General features: G+C 47.6%; 1 protein-coding gene across 1 annotated transcript in view; it reads right to left on the bottom strand.

The window, feature by feature from the left end:
- LOC105448865 (eukaryotic translation initiation factor 4 gamma 1) overlaps positions 1-19,722 on the bottom strand; it is a 37,202-nt gene extending 17,480 nt beyond the window's left edge. Inside the window, exons 1-5 of the mRNA XM_011687697.1 lie at positions 19,564-19,722; positions 1,114-1,466; positions 759-1,019; positions 472-604; positions 200-388 (exon numbers count right to left, since the gene is read on the bottom strand). Coding sequence (XP_011685999.1) covers positions 200-388; positions 472-604; positions 759-1,019; positions 1,114-1,466; positions 19,564-19,579 — 952 coding nt within the window. The 5' untranslated portion in view covers positions 19,580-19,722. The remainder of the gene's footprint in view (positions 1-199; positions 389-471; positions 605-758; positions 1,020-1,113; positions 1,467-19,563) is intronic.
- Between the last annotated feature and the right edge of the window lie 3,872 nt (positions 19,723-23,594).

The following is a 23,594-nucleotide window of genomic DNA, read 5'->3' as shown; positions in this document are numbered from 1 at the left end:
AAATAAGAATACATCCAATTTAGATTACAAAAGTCCTGTTCCGCAGAAAAAAAAATAAGACAATTAGCTCATGAATATACATGTATTATTCTATAGTGCTCTAGCTTTGCATTCTTTAGCTCTATTTGGGTCAAAGAGATAAAACATGAATAACGACGTATATTAGGCTAAATGTCAAGTAGATCTGAGAGCAACGCACCAGTCTGTGACAGAGGTATACCCATCGGGGGCAGAGGCTGCGCTTGCTGGGCCGGCTGCTGCAGTGAACCTTGTGGTACAACCGGAGCACCTTGAGTCGCGGCCAGCGGGCCTGCGACGTGTTGAGCCCCACCACTGATCGTATTTGAGCTAGCCCGCGTCAAACTCATGTTTGACGATGTGTAATAATCTGTCGAAAAATATGACGTGTCAACATGTAACTCGAATTGTAAGCGTAGTTGATGCAAAAACGTGAGTCGTAGAGAAACTTACACGCGCCAGTCTGAGGCGCGGCCGCGTGATGATATTGGAACACATTTGGCGTTATTATTTGAGGGTAATGATGTTGCTGTGGAAAATGGTATTGATTTTGATGCGGCTGGTGCCTTTGAGGTGGACCAGAGAACTGAAAACAAAGAGAGAAAATTTGTTTACATTTTTATTCGAGACTGAATGTACCCTCGAGAGAGTATATTTCGCACAGGTGAAGACGAGAGAGCGATGCACAATTGCACATAGAAATATAAATATCCAATGTAATATATATATGTAATTAGTACCTGAATAGGAAGTTGATTCGTATTCATTGGATACACCGCTGACTGCTGAGGCGGAAGACCATGGACTTGACTTTGACTTGTGAGATACACATTCTGTAAACTGGCCGCCGTCAAACCTGCAGGATACAGGGGCGGTTGCCCACCGCTTCCACCCACGCCCCCAGGCATCCCAACTACAGTGTGTCCAGTCGCCCCTTGGCCACTTCTGTGACTGATACTTCGCGGTTGTTGCGGTCTTGGCGTTGGGCCATAAAAGGTGTTCTGCACACAGAAGATCGACGAGAAATTTGTAGAGATCGGTTTAAAAGTTAAACAAAAAAAAATTTCTCTTCATTACAAATACCAAACGCCATACCTGACCCGGTCTATTTTGCGTTGGTACGTAAACTGGTGGTAGAGACGGCGGCTGCGTCTGCAAGTGGGCCTGCTTTCCCATTTCCTGAGGCGACGGTGTGTGCACAGGTGGTGTCGTAGTAGGCGCTGGACCTTGCGGCGGTTGCGATTGCACTCCCGGTGTCGGGGCCTGCGACGGGCCCGCTTGCGCTCCGGCGGGACCTCCTGGTGGTATACCCGCTGCAGATTGCCCTATCGTCTGTATGCCGCCGAGCGGCGGAGGCCCTCTACCCGTGGGTACTCCTACATTACTCGCGGCGCTTCCGCCCACCTGGCTCCCTGGCTGGGCGCTGTAAGTCCCATGAAACTCCGATCCTGAAAAACAAAGAGATTCGTAACTTATTACGTCCGCCATTTGTTTGCAACAACTGCGTAATCATCGAATTCACACGAGTTGTCGCTATCTGAAAATGCACACGACCAACCGTGTTTGTTCACGTTTTATAGTACAATAAATACACGTGTAAAACGGTAACTCGCAAGGCCAGTAACTACTCTCGCGAAACGAAAACACGTTCTCCGAAAGGATATTCATACACCTTATGTAACTTATTTTTATTTGAATGTATGTATCTCTCTCGCGGTGTTGTAACCTGCTCGCAATTTTCGATATATAAAATACGCAACAAATATGTAAATCAATGTTGTTATTCGCATGATATTCGTAAAATAAAGAATATCATGTGAAAACTAACACCGAAGATCACTTCTCTTGTTATTTAATTTCGTCTATCTCCTCCATTTAAATATCCTTTATTAAGCAAATGTTACAGCGAGTGTTATCGCTTCGAACATTGACGCGAGATGCGTACATCGGGAAGTCAGAATATGAGTCACATTATGTTTTAGATCGATTTAATCTTATTGCGATTGGGGATGACGTGACGTGTCTTAGATTATACCGCTAAAAATTGAGGAAGAAACTCGCATATGCCAATATACATATATATTATATAATAAAAGTAGATATTTATCTTACGCATTTCTAGAACATGTAAAATCATTGCCATTTCACAATAATTGTCACATCTCCCATAAATATAACATTAAAATACACATTTAAAAAAAAAACAGCTGTCATATAATAAAACTCAAATAATTTATAATAATCTTAAAACGTCACTTCGGAAAAAAAGGGGCAATGAAGCGAAACCAGTCGCTCGACAAGAAAAGCACCCAATCTCTTGCGAACTAATGAGGAGCAAGGCGTCAACTAATCACGAGCTTACGCGACATAGATAAAGTAGGGTACGGATGGGCACCCCGAAACGGCACGTCGCGACCAATCTCGATAACGTCGACAGCCCGAACGCCTTCGCCTTCGTCCCGCCCCCGTTTTCTACGTCGTTACCAATTAGTAATTACTCGCGAAAGATGAATACGTGTGCGACGTGTCCGGCGTTGGCACGAAACGTTGACGTCAACGTTCCCCGTCGGATCGCCAGGAGAGAGAGAGAGAGAGAGAGAGAGAGAGAGAAAAAATCCCGCGGGTAATCCCGCAAAGGGGGGAGATTAAGCGTTCTCTCGCAGCTCCCCGCGGCCTCGGAGGCGAGGAAGTAGTCTCGATTCGACAAACTTACGGGGACGGACACGCTTCTGCCGTTTTCCTCCTCCGGCGTTAAACGAACGCGCTGAGACAGTGTGGGAAAGACGGACGCGGGTCCCGTGTCGAGGAAAAATATGGGATCGTTTTCCCCCCCGTACATGTTCGTCGTTGCTCACCGTCGTTGCGTGATCGTCCGCTCAGAACTGCTCCTTTCCTCGCGAGGCGCGCGTGTCCGCGCGAAACGATACCCCGGACGACGGCGTGTCGTTAGGAGAGCGCGACGCTGAGGGCGCGACAGCGAGTCTCGAAGAACGTGGGCAAACGCACCGACGGCCCGACCTCGCGGACGGCCATCTTTGCACATGTGGGCAGGGGCCGGGGCGCAGTGCCGCCATCTGTCGCACCGCGGCGGCATCGATTCCGACGGCTCCGTCCAGGAGCGACCTCGCCGGAAACGCGCGCCACTCCGTCAACTAGCAATTTCCAGCACGCGTTTTCACGTTGTTATTACACGTTCTCGACCATGAGATGCTCTCGCCCAAATAAGACTACGATCCGGGGCGTCGATCTCGCGAACAACAAATCCGAGAGGAAGCGCGTTTTTCCCACACACCTTATTATTAATCTTCCTAAAATAGCTTTTACATTCGAAGGAGACGAGCTTCCCCGCAGAGGCAAGCGTTTTGTTGCGCGGACGAAAATAATTAGCAAATTTTTCACACGATACGAGAAAGGCAACCCTTTTTTCCTCTCGTGTCACGCTGGCGCGATCACATGAGCGTCACACGGACAGCGGCGCGAGGGGATCTCGTCATGTCGAGATCTACCCGCATCGTTCCGCGCCGAGTTTACACACATACGCTCGGGGAGGAAAGGAGGACGGGGGGCCTACGGGAGCGCGCGATCGGGAATGCGAAGTGCCGCGCCTGACCTCCTCGCCGATACGTCATTTCCGGAGATGAATGACGTATGCAGGTCTCTCACACCCCACCCTGCACCGAATCGCCGATCCCCCTCGGCGCCGCCCGCTGCTGGTGGACGATGCGCCGCGTCACGGCCGCGTCACGCCGCGCGCTCGATGCAACCGCGCGGAGCGGAGCGCTGCGCTGCGCAACGAGACGCCCGATAGACTTTGACTCCGGGCGACGACGTTAACGAGCCTTAAACGCGGCCGATCGGAAGCGCTACGGCACTGCGCGAAAGAGAGGACGCTCGAGAAGCCCGTGTTGGTGGGTTAGGTTAGGGTTAACCTCGCGCCGCTCGGGGAGCCACGTGGCGCGCGCGCGGCATCGATGTCATCAGCGAAGAAACGACGAGAGAGATCGCCCGTGGAAACGCGGGCCCGCGTCGCAAGTCGTTCTCGCAGCGGGATCGCCGAGGGGGCGCCCCGCCCCCCTGAGATCTCGCATATCATTCGTATTTTTTTTCTGCTCCGAGGATTCAACCTCGCGAACGTAACGTACGACCGACGGTCGATGTCACGTGATAACGGGCGATCTCGCGGAGTCGCGAGGCGGAAGCTCGACGCGCGCCGCCGTAGGTCGATTCGTCAAGGATAGACGCGTTACGCTGTTCGCGCTGTGTGTCTTCGCGTCATTAATCATGCTTCGTTCAGTAATATTATTTCCACCCGATCGTTAAGTACTTCCACCGAACATGCCTATTTCCTTTCCACATTTCCGGATTTTTCAACAAGAAAAATTTCTCTCTCTCTCTCTCTCTCTCTCTCTCTCGAAATCTCATCCGCGAAGAATTTGCGAGGAAAATTTAAAAATTCTAGGCTATTTTATTGGAATGTAATTACTTTCAACAGAGCACAACCTGTCGCCGCACGCGTCAATGACGCACGCGGTTGCGTGTAATGACGCAACTTCGGAGATAACGTTTCGAAAGAACGAAATTATGACAATTACGTTCCGGCTTATCGCGAGGACACCTCCTATTTAAGTGCCGCCGTACGACACGAGAGAAGAATGGGAGACCGCACGTGTTAGTAACGATTACGTTGATAACGCGACTTTGACGATAACGTTTCGAAAGACCCAAATTACGACAATTAAAACGTTTCCGGCTTATCGCGAGGACACGTCGTACATTCAATGTGCCGTCTCTTGACGCGGGGGACAGAAAGGATGAGAAGAATGAGAGATGGAAATTGGGACGTATCGCACGAAGGGAAAGGATCGAACGTGTACCTTCACGACGAGGCACAAGGTGGAAAGCGTTTTATCGATTGACCTATATCGCGAATTGTCTAAAGCGCCGTCCAGGGGCGCTAAGAACTAACCTAAATAGCAAGCCGTCCCGATATATCGATATATCCGCATACCAGGAAAAACGCCCGACTGCGCTGTGTTTTTCTAATGAAATTGAAAGAAAAAAGAAATTTGAATAAACCAACGGACTCTCTCTCGTACGTTTTCCAGCGCGTATATATATCAGCCACACGCCCTACTCCAGACTTTCGAGATTCGAGACTCCGATTATTGCCGGACAGAGAAAGCACAGATAACGACTAAATAAACAATAGTGGAAAAAAATACGGCATTCCCCGAAAGGAAGTTGATCTAAGCGACGCGCTTCTACAAAACCCAGGAGCGAATTAAAATCGATGCTTCGGGATATGTTATCGTTTTAACGTGACAGCGGCATTGTGCTCGTCCTCGCGAAGGAGAGGAAGAGAAGAGAGAAAGGACACGACGCGGCTTTCGAATCCGTGAGTCTGCAAATAGACACAAATGATTCGACTCTTGACAGATAGGTCACCGGGTCAGATTAACTACCCCCCGGTTCGCGCTCGAAAATAACGCGCCTCGCGCATCATTCCGCTCCGTGATTGCGCGCACACTCTCGCGCCGATTATTCGGCGTCCGTGTTGGTCGCGCAAGATAAAAAAAACACACACACAAAAAAAAAGGAAAGATTCAACGATCGTGATAAGTGACGGGACACCCCGCACAGGCCGCTCGTTTCTCGCAAAATTACGTTAGCGCAGGTCGTATCGCGGAGTCAAGGACGAGATCCTACGGGAGAGGATCCACATACGTACCGAGAAAGCGGAGTCGGAAAACAGTAAAATAAGTATTACAAATAATAAGCAGAGAAGCGAAAGATGGACTGTGCTACCATCGTCGGTCGTGTGGGTCTTCATGTTCCACGATGGAGCAAGTCAATATACGGCCGCGTTCGCAAAAACGGCACTTTTTATCATCGTCGCGCGTGAAATCTGAGCATGCAAAAAGAAATCGTGTGTTTCGGGTCGGAGGCTACGTATCAAAGAGATCGAGAAGACTGCGCAGATTAGAATTTGATCGGCGGACAATCGGGGGAATATAAAGCACGTGCCAAGATTAAAATTATACCCGATCGGGCGCGAAAATCTCGACTCTCCAATGCGTAGCCGGTTGGACGTCTGTGGTGCCTGTGGTCCGATTGGAAATCGAACGAGAAGCTGTGCCTCGATGCGTCGCAGCGAAAAAAAATCAAACGAGAGCGTGAATCGAGTCTAATGTGTATGAGAAGCTCGAATTAAAATAAGACCAAGCTATACACACGTCGCGGTAGGTGGAGACGCTTCGAAACTGTGAATCTCCAAACATGTCTCATTTTGCGGCGCCGTGTTATCGTTCACGTTGTGTCCGCATTATCAGCAATCCGCGTGCACGCACACGGTCCTATATTTAAAACGCACTTGCTACAATCGAAGTCAATTCTCACGATACAAAAAGAATCCTCGTAAATTAATTATCCCTCCAAAGATTTTGAGCTACTTAGCTTTCATCCAACTTGAGAAAAAAAAAATTTGATACGTAGAAAAATTGACGAAAATAATTTTTTAAACTAATTAGTATTTAATTGTCAAGTTATTGAATCAATTTCTTATACAATATGCCTGCTTGTGGCTACTTGACTGCTTGGGAGTTTGAGTTAAATTATAGACCGATATAATAATGTTGATATGCCGTTCATATTAGTGTTGTAATCAGTTGCAAAATTGGGCGCGCGTAAACTGTTTTTATTAAGGATTGGAGTTTGGAAACGGGGCGACCAGGTCTATCGAGCAAAAGGTATCAAGTTTGATTCTACTACTTCTCATGTAAGAAATTTCGAGTGGCAAAATATTCCACTGTGTGTGACAAAAACATTTACCGTGAACAAAAATCAATCCCAAGATTGGATAAATAAATCGCGGTGCTGCATTCTGGGGGACGGAAGTTGAAACAGCGGGGACAAGAACGACGCTTGATTTGAAAAGATACACATCCGGTGTCGACGTGTGTAGACAGACTTGCGAGATCGATGAATCGCCTTACTGACTTTCGATCAGCTGTTTGGCGCACATCCAGCGCACGGTCTCGTGATCGGACAAATAATACGTGGCGCGTATTTGACCGTTGGTTAAATAATCGGATCATTAACCATCGGAGATTTATGTAAATCGTCGATTGAGATAAAGTCGAGATCGTTTCGAGATATCGCCGGGACGTCGCGGGGACGTCGTATAAATCATAATCAATCTCGCGATTTTCGTCCGCGCGTATCGTTTACAACCTCATTTCTCACAGCGAAATATCTAAAAAGATCTTAAAAAAGATGAATTTGGAATCAATTCCTAACTGTGAAATTTCTGTCCGTGATATACATCTCCCCACGGGCATGGGCGCGGGCGCGCGCACGCTCTCTCTATCTCTCTCTCTTTACCTCTCTTCTACTTACTATTCGCGGGGACTCGGTATTGGGGCGGCATTTGCGTTTGCTGTTGTTGCTGCGGCGGCTGCTGCTGCTGCGGTTGCTGCTGATGGTGCTGATGATGATGATGGCCGAGGTGGCTGATGTTCATGGCCGGGGCGAGCTGGGGATGCGCCAGTTGATTGATGTGCGGACTCGGCGACGGCGGCGGCGGCGGTTGATGGCCGGGATGCACATGGTGGTTGTGAGGTGGCTGCGGATTCTGCGGATGCGACGCCGTGAGATGGTGATGATGATGGGGACCGCCACAGTGCGGCAGTAGACAATGCATGGGTCCTAAGGCACCGACGGCGACACCCACTGCGCCCTCCTTCGAGACGCCATATCTCGAAACCATTCTTCCGGATGGAGCAGCCCGGTCGCTGCTCGCGGCGGCTTTTCCTTCGCGCGAGCGACTTCGCTCTCACACACTCCTCTCCTCTCCTCTTCGTCTCCTCCTCCTCCTCCTCCCCGCCTCGCACAGCCGCCTCACCCTCGCCTCGGCAGAGATCCTCCCCCTCCTCTCCGCTCGCCCTCGGTCGGTGGTTAGAGACGACCCGACGCCGTCGACGAGGCTCGACGAGGTGTGTTTACGTAACGGTAAATGCGGTAATAAAACGAATTCGCGACCATCGTCGCAATCCGTCGTCGCGCCTCCTCTCGATGCCTCCGGCCCGCCGCGAAAATTGCCGACTGTCGCTCGAAAGAGGTGGCGCGGGGACGATTCCTTCTTCTTCGCGAGCTCACACACACGCGTCACGACGACGTCGACCGTTACGGTTCGCCCGTGTCGCTGCTACTGCTTCTTCTTCTTCCTCGCGAAACGCGCGTGCACACCTCGCGCGCGGCCCGTCAACTCGTCGATCGTCGGCAATGGCGCGCCATGGTGTGACCGCGCGCACGTCTATTCCTCCACTCGGTCGACACTCCTAAATCTCCGCCGTCCCCGGCGGATGATGGCCCTCGTCGTCGCGCTTCCTCCCCCCGCGAGCGGCATCAAGCATCGCCGGGCCAGCGATTGTCCAGCGCGGAGAGAATCCAGCAAAAACTCGCCTCCGCGAAAGGGGGATTAATGCCCAACAAACGCACGCACACACGTGGTCGGGACGAGTCGCACCGATTTATTAGAGAGAGCGCCCAATCACTTCACCTGGCGCGCGATAATATATGGCACTCGACGTGACCTCGTCCAGCACCTGCGAAAACGGACACCGAGACCTTGCGAGGATGTCGCGCGACCGTCGCGCGGCCGTCGCCGACTGTCACGGGAAAATCGTCGTCGCGTCGTCGCGCGTGCACGTCGCTCGCGTACTCGGCATAGGTGGCGGACTATCGCGGCCCGTCCAAAATCGATATTTAAGGCTCGACCGGCGCGTCGTCTCTCCCCTCCCTCGCCGCGCGCACGTACGTACGTGTGTGTGTGTATGTGTCGCCCACTCCCGCGCTACGGGGAAACTGCGTGCCGTTGGAACGCGACCGACGAGCGTGTGTAACACACGGGGGGGGCCTTATTTTACCACAAGTCGGGTGCCGGCCACGCGGAGCGCGTCGGGGACGTCGGCTCCGTTTCGTCGCGTCGCGGTCGCATCATCGCGCCGCGGAGAGATGAGAATGAGATTCAATTTTTAGCCGTCGCCCTGTGCCTCGGCCGTGAAGAGAGGCTACTGTTGTCTCCGCACGGCGCGCGCGGCAATCGGGCGCGTTCGGTCGCGCGCCGAAAAGTACCGAAGTACGTCAACTCTCCTCCGAGCGTGGGTAAACCCTCTCTCGTGTACGCGGGTTATGAACGAGGGACAAACCGCGAGGGGGAGAGAGAGAGAGAGAGAACGAGAAACGAAATTTCCCCTTTCGAGAACGATTTGGCCGCACAGCAACTCGGCTCGGCTCCGCCGAGAGCTCGATCGTCGACGAGCGTGGCGCGCGTCTCTCTCTCTTCACCCGCGTGCACGCGTCGCGCACCACCGTTTGCAAGCACACCAGCGCGCCTACACGCACGTACAAATGGCGCGGGGCCGTACGCTCACGGCGACACGGCGAATGTCTTATGGCGCACGACCGCGGGGCGCAGATCGGGGAGAGATAGAGGAGCGAACACGGGAGAGCGTTGCACTCCGTCGCACACTCACTTCGCTTCCGACACCTTCGAACTGAAGCAACGGCCAGACCTGTCGCGGGTCTCGCTAAAGTACAATAACGGCGTGGAGACGTGAGCGTACCCTTCGCCAAGGGACGCGCTACGTTGAACTGAGCCAGGCCAGCCCTTCCCGCACGACCTACGACGAATCGCGTACCGCCAGCCGACTCTAACGCCATCTATCCTCTACGCGGCTAAAGAACGTTTCAGGTACGTAGGCGGCATTTCCGAAAGTCTGCTCGCCGTCCGTAGCAGTGCCCTATCGTCGAGAGAAACGTTTCTTCTCCAAGGGCTCGAACATAAATGAGAGGGGGGAAAAAAATAAGAAAGAGGGAACTCGAACGTAAGGATTTGAGAAAAAGGGCAGAGACAATGCAATGTTTTATTCTATTCTAACTTTTTCCTAATATTCCTCCTTTGTATTCAATTCTCCGCTTCTTATTCCTTTCGTTGTATTCGAGCTCTAAAACTTCTTTGAATTTTCGAGAATCTAACTTGCGCTGTTAAAACTTGACAACTCTGTTACTTGACCGATGAGAGAAACGCTTTCCGTTTTACACTTAATTATTATATACAACGTGTCATTTCGTTGCAGCTTTAATAATTTCTGCCCACCCTATCGCAGGCACTTTCCATGCCGATTGATTCAAATGATTGAAGTGTTGATATTTCTATTAATAAAATTATTGCAAATTACATGTGTTTTATTAACGTCTAAGAAGAAAATCGCTGTGCTAAACGCAAATTATTCTGCACTTTATAATCTTCAACGCGCGTCAAGTGATTTTTTTTTCTAAGCAGTGGAACGTAACCGTGGAACGTATAATTAAACGTTATCGAATCAATCCGAATATAAAATCATTACTATATTTAATAATAAAAAAAAACTTGTGTAAACGATCTTCTACGCCTCGAAATGTGATCATGAAAAAAAAAGCTAAATAAAGTCAGTATATTGCATATTTACTTCAAACTCCCTTTTTCTTTGCTTAATCCCAATTTAGAGTTATAAATATTTATTTAAAAAAAGAAAAATCTTTAATTTCTTGCCATCGCTTTATTTGTCACGATAATAAAGAGAATCTCGTTCCTCCCTAGATCATTTGCTGTCAGAATATAAATGCTTGTTTATTGTGTAAGCAACGCACACATTTTACACGTCGTACGTGCTTTATGCACGAAGAGAACATCATAAAAATAAATGTAATCTCGCTATATGCTGCTCTAACGGCGCGATGCCGATTTATACGTACCTGTAGAATTGTTACAAAGAAACGCCGGTATTGTCTACATATATGCGGCCCGATGGAGCACAATGGACAAATGGATGGTGTAAGGTAGGTACGCAGACGCGGAGGGAATCCTACGAGCCAGTCGGCCCTTCGAGTGTCACAAATGCGGCAAATTTAAATACAAGACGAACAGATTCGAACACAATAAAGTTTCTTAAATAAAGAATGTGTAAATGTGAAGACTGTAAAGAAAGCCAAGCGTGAATGACATTTGAGTTTTTTTTTTGGCGAATATACAAAAGCCTAATGATGATGGTTAAAACGATATTTCTCAAGGTTTATGAAGATTTTATTTTTCGGTTCAAGAGAAAATATGTGACTATTTATAATTCTGTTCGATCACACAAATTGTTCATACAAATTTGTATTAACCTGTCGTAAAATCCGAAGGACGAAAGAAATGTTGGTTGATGTCCAAAACGGATTCTGAAGAAGAAAATTGGCTGGTCAATTTGTAATACTGACATGTATAAAAATATTATTTTCAGGATGTACTCCAAAGAGATTCAAAAGCGAAAACATGAAAGTGAAACTTATTCGTTGAAACGTAGGATCGTATTATTATTAGTCTAAACTCTAACATGTAAAAACATCGACCGTTACGAAAGTAAATAGTATTGTATTCTCTCGTATCACTGCAAAGGTCACTTTTGTGTCACTCGTTTCCACAAAAGCAATTTATCTTAAGACTTATCTTGCACGAATTCCAATGATTCTCGGAAAAACATAAAAACTAATGATCCTCTCATAAATTTGTTAAATACGTTGAAAAAAAACTTGTGTAAATTCAAAGAAAAATAATAATGTAAGGAGAAATAATATTTGATAAATGTGTAATAAAATATTAATGACAAAATAATAATACGATTGATGAAACATTGTACAACTTACTAATCTTTCAAACTATAAATATCTTACAAAATCGTATAATTGTATATGAAAAATACCAAAATTATATGCTATTATTTTAATATATGTATATATTTTATTTGCAAACTTATTTTTTCCTGTTTTAAAAACTCAAAATTATTTTTCAAAAGTCAGAGAAAAGATAATATTAATCGAAAGGAACAGTTCGATCCATATTTACTTCAGGAATAACAATATAAAAGCTCATTTTGACATGTCAATAACTTTCTATTTTCGTATCTATCCTCTGTTTATTTGAATTTCCACATTTAAGGGCGTACAACAGGTATTTCTCAAGATAACAATTTAAGAAATCGAATAATTTTATCAGAGCCTCGTTTTAAATATGGTTCTACACATAATATAGTCGCAATTAAGCGCAAGTGCTATAAATCAGTATCACGGTAAACTTTGATGATGAAAGATCGTCATACCTAAACATTTCAGAATTCAACCAGGTCTTAAGGTCTTCATAACAAGAGAAAATTTTTCAAATCTTTAAAAAATCTTGACAAATCAAAAAATATAATATAAAACAAAAATCTAAGAGATAAAAGAAATTATGTTTAAAAAAACGTATAGAGCAAACACATTTTCAGTTATTCCGTATCACAGTAACACTCGGTGAAATTCATATCAGTCGTTTACATTCCTCTATATTAAATATTTTGTATAGTTTTTGAGTTTTTTCATAAGAGATTCATACGAGACGAGAAAGAGAAAGTAACGCGAGTCGACGTATCATCTAATCGTCGAGCGATTCGCAAAGACGCACGAGCGCGGGCGTACATACACGTTGGGCGGATGACAGCGAAGGGCGCGTGTACCGCGGGAAGGTGAAAGAGAGGAAAAGGTGGGTGCAGCAGCAGCAGCAGCAGCACCCTTCTTCCCTCCCCCCAGGAGAGATGAAGGGGATGACGAAGGGGAGTGGATTCGCGAATCGCGGTATCGTGTATAGGTGAGGCGGTAACCCAGTTTCGCCAGTGCACCAGGCCAAGCTGCAGCACCGCCGTGAACCGATCGATACCTATATGCACCCGGCGCGCTGCCCACAGCCTAGATTCGCCGACTCTGGTCTAGGATAGGCGCGAGAAGGGGGATATACCGCGTGACCCCCGTGACCTACATCGCGGGGGAGAAGAAGAAACAAGAAGTTGCGCCGTCGATCCCGTCGCGGGATCCGCGCACTTCGAATGCGCGAATTCCGCTCATCGTTCCCCCGGCGTTTCCTTCCGTTCGCAATTAGATACGAAAACTCGCGAACTGTTTGCTTGAATCTTTCGTTCTTCTCTTTTTTTTTTTCGACGGACAAAGCAAAATATACTGAATCGGGCAAACGTCGAAATGCTAATGCTTTAATCTATGTGGTGGACAGGTATGCGACCCTGTCACTCAGGGGTCGTCTACTAAATCCATTTCCCCCTTTGTTATCGCATTCCTAATGGTATCCTGTGTATTCTTCATATCTGCCCACCAAGAAATGCGAGTGCATTTTCTTGTTCCTATAGGCAAAGGAGAGATCCCTTAATTAAATTTTTTTCGAAAATCACTAAGGCTACAGTTGAATGAAACTTTGAATAATACTGATTGTGAGAATTCCAAGGGAGACAAAATTCAACAAGAATAATTAAAGTTAAAATATTTTCGAAAATCACCAAGGCTTATCTCTCTGCGTGAGACTTTGAAGAATATCGGGATTATCCAAGGGAGGCAAAAGAGAGAGGGGAAAGAAGAGGCGTAGACATGTAACCTCGGGCAACCTTCGGCTGTCTCGACCCCGAAGATTTCTGCCAGACGGGACAAACGGAGGTTCAAAGTCCTCGAGCGAAAACACGGCTCGGTCTGAATCATACCGAAAATATATATCTCGCAGACCGTCGGCGGTCGCGCGAGCGAATCTTTTTTCGTCATTTATACTTAAGGCGCTGCAGATTCTTATCCGACGTCTGTCGAAGCGATCGAACTTTTTAACGAGCGGTCGCGAATCGACAGGTCGACCATTTTTTTCTCGCGTCACCCCGCGACGATGCCCGCGAGGGAGGAGGATAAGGGCCGTAAAAGTCATTTTTCCCGAGGTCTTTGAGCCCCCGAGCCGTTGACCTTGGAAAGGTAGCATGGAAACCTCGTGGTGTCGAGCGATAGTACGCGATCTCTCTCTCTTTCTCTCTCTCTTTCCCTCCTCCACTGTCTCTCATCTCTGTGTGGGCGTTCGGTAGGTTAGCAGCCCGCGAAAGGTGGGAGAGAGAATGAACAGAGCGAAACGAGGGGGAAGAGGCAGGTGGAGAAAGAGGGTAACCACGCGCCGACGAATGTCTGGATGGGAGACGGAAAGTCTACGCGAGGGAAGGGTCGATATTTACCGGCCTCCTCTCGTTCCTCTCCTCACTCTTCCCCCCCTTTCCCTCCACCGTGGGGCCGTCATCCCCCTCGTCCCGTCCCCACCGGGCAACGACCTACCACCCTCGCCTGCGTTGCGGCCGTTGCGGATCGTTCGTCTCCCTTCGCCCACCCTTGCTCGCGCGCGCCCTGCCCTTACGCATTACGTCGCGTCCTAACCCTCGTACCGAACAACCCTTCCCACTTTTCCCGCCCTTCCGTTCTCCCGACACCCCCTCCTAATTGAACGACACCGTGGTCATGAACGTGCAACGTCCCCGAACGATATCCCGTCTCTCCTCTGCCCCCCCCCAACCCTCACGACCGCGCCTATCACGATGACGTGCGAGACGTTTCTCTCGCCGTCTCGCCAAGACGGTTTTTCATTTCGCTTAAAGTGGCGTTACATCGCGAACGAATTAAAACATTGAGACTTCACGGTACGGTCTGACAGTGAACGATGATATCGCTCGGTGAAATTTGCCATTTACCGTATTTACGTGGAAAACGCACGTATCGCGCTGCCATGCCGTGAATTGAGAAACTAATCTCGAGGAACTCGGTCGGTAAGCACAAAAGTCGCGCAGATCGTGCGAAAGTATATTTAATAAAATATCGTAGAAATAAATAAAAAAAAAGATTTAAAGATCTTATCAGTCACAATGGCCCTGGTGCTAATAATATCCGAATCACATTAACATTGAATGTAGCACGTGATAAACGAGAGATTTTAGCGCTGTGACGAAAATTTTTAAATATTTTTCTAAATCAAATTGATTGCAAATCAATTAAGTCATTGATCTTCCATTTTCCTCTTTTTTTTTCTCTTTGAGAAGCAAAAGTCATAAGTACACAAAAGATTAAAGAACTGACTCGGAAATTTGAAGTAAAAGAAATGCCTGAAAAATCTATCATTTTATCTTTAACTGTGTTTATCCTAACATAAAATTAAAAAAAAAAACATTCCGTTATTTCTTTTTTTCACCTTGACGAATATTGACTGTCTTTCAAGCCCATATTGTTATTTAACATTCTGTAACTATAAGGTCGTTAGCAAATAAATCCGCGCAAATAACGTAGTGCACGCAGCGGAACGGAACCGAAGCGGAAGTGGCGAGACTATTCGCCGACCTGATAACATTCGCCTCTTTATTGGTGCGTGGTCGACCACGTGGAGGGAATATTCTGCCACGTTCAGTCGTGGTAATCGCAAAATGTCACCTGTGCATGCTAATTCTTTCTTGGCCGACAAGCCTTGATCGATTTTTCAAACGTGATCCCTTACACGGAATGCCAGAGTGAAAGAAGGCCCTCGATATCCGTGACGAAAGATCGAAATTTTTTACATTCCTTTTTGTATTTCGTATTCTTCTAAAAATGAACGGAACTGAATAGTTTTATCTCGCTCGACCGACACAACTGTACGATGAAGGCACCACGTGCGTGCCTCAGACGGACTTTAAATAACTGTTCCGCCCGTTGTACAATCGTAATTATCGAGAGAAAGTTAGCACCTTCCTTCCCATCTTCACGAAGAACAAAACCGTTTATCAGATTGACCAATTTTGTTGAAAAATTCAACCAACGAAAATATTATCTGAAGGAAAAAACTATTTTTTCTTAGGCAAATTTCTCCGGAAATACCAGAAAAATATGTAGGGTCGAAGATCCGCATCGTAACATGATGACTTTTTTGGAAACAAAAAAGAAGATTATTTTATCCGAGAAAATTCTATAGGAGGAAGAATAAAGAATCGGAAATTAATTTGAAAAAAACCGACTTTAGATTCAAGAAATTCTTTAGTTCAAGTGAACCTTTTTGAATAACAGATTTAAAAAAAATTTTCGAACAATAAAAATCGACATTTTATAGTTCTAGAAAAAAAAAACATATAGTGATTTCTTCAAATTGAAGAAAAGGACTTTCTCTAAGAAAAGTACTTCGACTCTGTAAATAAAAGAAAAATAAAAGAAATATCTCCGAGTTGAATAGTACAAAATGTCGCTTTTTTTCGAAAACAATGCTAAGAATATAAAGGAAAGACTGTCTAGTCCGAATCTTCAAATATTCCTCGCATAACACGCGTTATAAAGTTATAAACTGAACTTTTACGAACTCCTGACTGCTGAATTACCCGACGTGAATTACAGATCGTCTAAAACGAGCTTAACGCCCGACTCGCGTGGATACGCGACGAAATTAAAAAATTATCCAGTCGCGTGTAAAAGTGCGCTTTCTACCAGGAACTGTTTAGGAGAGCTGGTTTAGCGGAATGGCCGGTACACTTCGCTTCGCACACGTGCTAAATGTCACAATGTTAGAGCGTGCGACTTAACCCGCCGGCAAGTACGGCGGCTAGCACCGAACTATTTTATTACACACGGAACGGCGGTCGTACGTAATTCGCATTCGGATCAAAGGAGACATGTGTGAAAAGCGTTCGCCGAAGACACGGATTCGCGGAACCGAGGAGTCGCGCGAAGCGACAGTAAGTCAATTGGAAGATTTCAAATAAAATTAACGAGTTTTCGTTAAAAATAAATTTCTGTCTCTTCGTTATTTTTTTTTTCTTAACATTACTAATCGGAAACGCAGCTTGCAACTCTTCAAAGCGATAGCGACGGAAACGCGGGAGGCGCTATCGGCGGAAGATTTCGCAGAAGCAATCACAAAATCGGCAGAAGCCGAAGATAACGAACGGCACGTGATCTAGATAATCCGACGATCTATGCGAACGAACGTAACGTAACCGTAAAATGATCGAGTCTGCGTGGATGAGGGGGGAGGAGAGGGGTGGGGGGGAGAAGCGAGCGCGAATGAAGTACGGTTAGTTTCTCCCCGGATGTTCGGTGGCCTCTTTCTCGAGCGAGCGGCCTTGCCAGGAATGCGCATTTTCTGCCGGTTCTCCGTCTATCCCTCGGCTTCGATTCGATTCTATATGCGCCGATGGCCACCTTTCACCCGCTGTCGCGCGGCGCGGCGCGGCGCGCCGCGACGTCGTCCCGCGCGAGTGACCGGAGCCTCATTACCCGAAACCGAACGACTTCGAAGTCGGTCACTTTACGTCATCCGGAAATTCGAATAACGCGAAGCGCAAAAAAAAAAAAACCGTTAAGCAGCCTAAAGATAGCCACGTGCGGCTGCACCACCGGGCGCAGGTCTGCAGCGCTCGAGGAATGTGTCGAGGAATTATATACCCCACGAGGGCGAATTAATCTCGCTTCGCTGTCCCTCGAATGCGCGCGAATTTTACATCTTATTTTTAATTTGCGCGTTCGTCGATCCCCACGGAACATTAGACATCTCTCGGGCGCGCTCGGATTACGTGTCTCCTCGAAAGAAATGCAAGAATTACGTGTGACATGCGTTATAAGAATTGTAGGATGTCGCGTAAGTGTATTAGTCGCGATTATAACGAGGCTGCAGCACTCGCCCAGGGGCGAAAAATTTCATATACATGAAAATATATAAAAATACCATCGCATACACATTACGTATATAGATTTCCTTATAGTACTTTTCGTATATGTGGAGTTTTTCGAGAATAAGGCAGATTCGCAGATTGCCCAGTGTCACGACTATCGTTACAGGTCCTTTTTTGTCAAAACTGGATATATACCTGAGACATTCCACGAAAGAATGGAATCTTTGCCTGAGAAGGGCACATGAATGTATCGAAATGTTCGTCAGTCTTCGATGCTGCCCCTTCACACTCTGGTCGAACTTCCAAAGTCAATGATTTAAATTACGTTTACTTTCGCGTCTGCTCCCCATCTCCGTACGTCTCAAAAACATATAGCGTCTTACCTTAACGGTTTAGAACGGTTTCTAATTTACCGTTAAGTGCATCAACCGACAATGGACAGAATGTTTGGCATGCACATCGGAGATCTCGGAATTAATCGATCTGACCGCTTATTACTCATTAAATCGACCATCTTACACCAGCGAATAATCCGCAATCGCGAATCGGAAAGAGAAAGGGTACCCCGACAATATACGAAGCGAATGAGCTAGCTGATGTATTCAAGTTTGTTCGCGTTAAAAAAAAAAGAAAAAAAAAGACTATAACCATTCGAACAGTTCCATTTAATATATTTCTTCGCGATACGAACGGAATCTAAATCGACATGAATTTTAAACCATCGACACACAAAAAATACGTGTCGTATTTCATCGAGTGCAAATTGAAAATATTCGGGCACGTGACGCGAAAAATATTTGCAATAAACGAGATTGAATAACGTCAACCGAAAAAAGTGTTGCAATGGTTGAAAGGTTTAAAATTTCTCCACGTACGCGGCATACCGCACCGCGCATTTCATGATTATTCTTCCTTCTAATTAAAAAAGAGAAACTCGAGACTTTTATTTTTTTTTTGCTCGCTCATAGCCCCCGCATTCTCGATTAATTTCGGAGCTACAAAATTACAGCCGAAACTCGCCGCGCCGTACGTCGCGCGTACGGCTCGCTCGCGACTCCGGCTCGCCGCGCGTTACGCAATTTCATTCGTGTTGCCCTTTGCAGCGGCGGATTCCTTGCTCAACGAGACTCGAAGCGAGACCTTGACGAGCTCGGTAGACGGTTCGCACCGGACGTCTAACGGAGCGTCGTACATCCACCGCGTAAAGACAAACGTTCGCGCGATCGAGTTCTCGGAAAGTTTTTCGGAGCACGGCGACGCGATGTCCGAAGATCAGCTTCCTCTCCCCCCTCCCTTAGATTAAAGCGATGAGATTATCCTTATCGGCGAATAGAAAGGAGATAAGTATACGTCTCAAGTTGTACGTCGACAAAAAATAATCACGAGAAACGCTGTGTCGACTTGCGAGAAAATATTCCGAAACATTTCAAATATGTACGGAATGCTATTTCACTTTATCGGAAACACACAAATAACGTAGGGCCGCAGGGCCCTGTAGATTAGGCGAGCGAGGGAGGAGAGGAGAACCCGATAAACACGTTATCTATCCCGAACAAATAGAAGGAATTCTACATTAAGATCTGAAAATGTCGAAAAAAGCCCTGCACGTATGCCAGTCAAAAAAAACGGGATGACACGTGTTTACCAGCGAGGGTTTACTTGCCGTTCGGTAAACATCGGGCGGTCGGGTCAGCGACGACGTCGTCACGTGGCCGCGCGCGCGCGGCCAGACCGCCACTCGACGCGACATCTCCCGAAGGTTCCAGCAACACCGAGATTTGCGTAATATTTCCATCCGCTAATAATACATTGCGCGCCGATAACGACACGATAAAAGAGAGAGAGAGAGAGAGAGAGAGAGAAGAGTAAGCTGCGAGACACGTCGCGCGGAGATTTTGCGATCGCGCGGAACACGAGGCGAAATATGGAGGCGCGTGTAAAAGAAAAGAAAAAAAATATATATATGTGCACCGGCGCGTCGACGCGCGCATGATAAACTCACCTATCAACGTAGACATTTCCGCCGTGGGCCCGTCCGTCCCGTGCGCGGTGACCGTCGGCGACCGTTTACACACTTGGCGATAGGATTTACCCGTGGGCCTTCGTATCACGTCGGGCACATGTTTCCTCGTTTTTTCCTCCTCACCCCTCCCGCCCCCTTTTTTCGTCCTGATTGACCGTCTATCGGCGATATCGCCCGCCCCCTTCCTCGTCGGCGCACGGTGACACCACGGCGCGCGGTCGCTGCATGAGCAGCAATCTCTATATCGGGTGTGTCGGGGAAACGGGACGACGAGAGACCGGGACGAGACGGAGAGACGAAAATTGAGATTCGCGCGTTGATTCCCGACGGCCGGGGAGACGCGAGAAAGAACCGCTCTCCGGGGAAATTATATAACCTCCGCCGTGTAGAACGGAACGGATCTCTCTCCTCTTCTATCTCCGTCCCTCCTTCACCGAAGAACGCGAACGTTTTTGGGCGCGTTAGTAGCGAACCCGTGTGTGGAACCCGATCGCGGCGCGCGCGATACGCGTGCCGCTCGTTAACGGGAGGAAAGAGAAAAAAAAATTTGAAGAAAAAAGGGAAAAAAAGATTTAAAAAAAAGAGAGGAAAACAGGCGAGGATTCGAATCTTGCAATGCACGCTCGACGCGCTCTCGAATCGGTCTCGACGAAACGGGGCACTCACCACCGAAGAATAATCGTAACACGCGGTCGTGCGTCCGCGACCATATGCTCGTTTTCCCCGAGCCGAGGAGGAGGTTGCGAACGGCGGCGAACGAAACGGGCGAGAGAGCCGCGCGGCGCTGCGTAGCCCGCCGCGATTGCCACATGTACCAAGCCCCGAAGCGGCCGCGCTCGGCTGGCTCCGCCGTTGACTTCGTCGAACTCCGCGCGCGGCGACTTCGCGCGCCCCCGTCGTGTGACTTCGTGGGACGTCGTCGTCGTCGCGGGCTCTCCGTCTCTCTCGCGCGTGGCCTCCCCCCCTCTCTCTCTCTGTCGCCCTCTCCGTCTAACCTCTTACTCCTCCAGCCGTTCCTCTGTTCCTCCACGCACGCACGCATGCATGCATGCAACGGAAAAAGGCTTTCCACAAATCTCTTCCGACGTTTTTGCACACACGAAGAAACGGCCCGATAAAATATTTCCTTTTTTTTTTTAAGGATCCCCGGGTCTCCTCCCTGTCTCGCCCGCGCAATCACATCGAGTTGTGTTATTTAAGCCCGAGCCGAGAGATCGCGTGATATTTTTTTTCCCTTGCAACATACATCGAAATAAATGTCTCTCGTATGTCGTGACATAAATTTACCAAAATATTATCGAAGACCGATGTATAAGTGTTAATTTTACAATATGATAATTTTTAATACTAGTAGTTTAATAATTTTATCTTTTGCTTCGTAGATATGTAAATGTCAAAATCAGCTGTCATAAAAATCCTTTGCTGGAAATTAAAATTTGTACGTGTTGTCGAATATGGTCGAATATAAAGACGGGAAAAACGACGGGAAAATTTCTACTGTGTGTGAAAGTTCACTATATTAATTTATCGTATACGTATGTGTAATAATGCGAGAGGAAACTTCAGGACGATCTCTGACTTCTCAGTATGGCTACAGCGAGGAGGCATGAGTCCGAGAAGGGGACTCGCACTTATGAAATCCACTTCGGCAGACAATACATTATGAATACATTATGAACTTGATTTGAATTAAATATGCATTTATAATTGTATCACGCATTGTAAGTTAACAACGTATTGTACAATCTCTTCTAACCATTCTCGGGATGTAATAATGGACGCATCGCCATTAGAATTTTGAAATGTGTACATCATTTTATCGTGTCACGTGTATTACCGTATTATCGTATCTATATTATCGTATCTGAGAAATTATCGTAAATTATCATCTGCTTAATGTCTTGACGAGTCCCAAAGATAAGCCTAACGACAAGCGACGTCTCTATACACAGTGAACTTTCACACAGTGGAAATTTTCAGTCGTTTCCAGAATGTCTGAATGAATCAGAGGACTTGGAGCATTTGCGTGTAGAACGCCTAAATTAATTAAGTAATAATTAAGGCACTAATAATTTCGCTCTTTTGGGAGCGATTTTATACGGAAAGGACAAAATGTCGCGAAGAGAAGTTTACGTTACGTACGAGAATACATGTTTATTTACAAAATCCACAGCATTCTTTATTTCCGCGTGAAGCCCCGAAAGAAACAAAACAAAAAAAGAGGTCGACTTTTTTTTTATCGGTTTGTGCGATATTCGCCGACCGATCGTCCCGATATGTATGTATTTTCTTTTTTTTTTGCTTGCGCACATTCGACAGTCTTATTTTCCGAGACCGGGCAACGGATCGTCGATTACCGTCGGAGACGGCTACGTCGCGATTCGCACGCAGGAAGCTCCTCTCTGTGTCTCCCACCTCCGCTTTTAATAGGCGCGATTCAACAGTTTGCTACACGTCGTACCGGCCAATCGTGGTCACCACCACCTCGTCCTTCCTCCTCCACCTCCTCCTGCTCCTCGCCCGCTTCTCACCGCGCGCGCATGCTTATTATCCCGTCCTCTTACCGTTTATTTCGCGCGGTGAAAAGCCGCGTCCTTGTTTCGCCGGCGAGCTTGCGAAGGGAGAGCCGAGGGGAAAAGGAGGGGCGGGGGGGAGGAAACGCGGAAGGAAAAAGCAGGCTGCGGAGACGCTGTATATATACGCCGATATATACGTGTATATCGTCGATACGGGGAACGAACGAGCGTGCCGAGATAAGAAACGGGCCCCCGATCGTTCCGATAATACGTTTTACAACGGCGAGCGGGCGATTTGCGTTTAGCTCTAGAGAGCCGAGACGAAAGTGAAAGCACGCGTTCGTGCCGAATCTCCTATAGGTATCGAGTACTAACTATCCAACGCTCCCCGGGACTTGCGATCACCCGGGGAAGCGAGAAGAGATAGTCGTCGCGTAGAGCGAACCTCCCACGGTTTACCCCGGAATTATCTGGCGTTTACATTAACGTCAACCAAAAATACATATACGTACATCCCAATGTAACACGTAGAGAGAGAGAGAGAGAGAGAGAGAAACGTAGAGGCGTACATTTCCAGAGCATTCTTATACCGATAGCGGCGGCGTCGGTGGCAGGCGTTAGCTCGATTGATAATCGCCGCCTCGGGTAACTGCCGCCGCCGCTACTAGTATTGTCGCTGGTATTACTACTGCTATTGTTAACCGCGAGAAACCGCTCTAACGAGATTACGGAAGCCGGGAAAAGAGCGCCCCGTCGTCGTCGTTCCACTTGCACGGCCGAGTTGTCGAACTTGGCGCAGCCCGACGTCGCGGGGAAACGGCAGGGGTTTTGCTTTCACGTGGACTGACTCGCGCACCTGTACGCCGCGTGTCGCGAGTACACGTATCTCCATCTTTCTCTCTCTCTCTCGTTCTCGAGGAATCTCGAAGATTCGAGCTTCAGCGGCTCGAAAGGAGAGGAGAAAAATGCCCGAGGACGGATGTTAACTTTACAGGTACAAGACGAATGACGCGAGAGACAGAAATTAAGGCCGCCGCGCGGATCTAGAAGACGTTTGCCGATCAGACGCAGATTTGTTGTATTTGTCTGACGCAATACCGTAAGGAAAGATCGAGACCAGCTAATCCGCGAATCTAACTGCAATGTCTGGTAATCCCGGACTCGCCGGGAGGAGGAGGAGGAGGAGGAGGAGGGGAGGAGCAGAAAGAGGATGACTTTGCTTTCCTCGAATCGCACGTTCGTCCTACAAGGATCCCATATTTCCCATGTTGGCATACATACGGCGCGCTCCGATTATCCAGCGCGTCTCGCCGCGAGGAGAAAGGGAGACCCATCACCATGCTCGCCATGCCGATTTCGCGGATTTTGAAACTCTCGTCGGAATAAACGAAGAACAGATCCTATTTCCGGTCCCTTTCACCCCCCTCCCCCACCCTCCGTCGTTTGAACTGGACAAACGGACGAGCTTCCTTCGTATTCTCGAATGAATGACGC

This window comes from Wasmannia auropunctata, unplaced genomic scaffold (genome assembly GCF_000956235.1).
Source record: "Wasmannia auropunctata unplaced genomic scaffold, wasmannia.A_1.0 LD336078.1, whole genome shotgun sequence".
Classification (NCBI taxonomy): Eukaryota; Metazoa; Arthropoda; class Insecta; order Hymenoptera; family Formicidae; genus Wasmannia; species Wasmannia auropunctata.
This window is presented reverse-complemented; position numbering and strand designations above follow the sequence as displayed.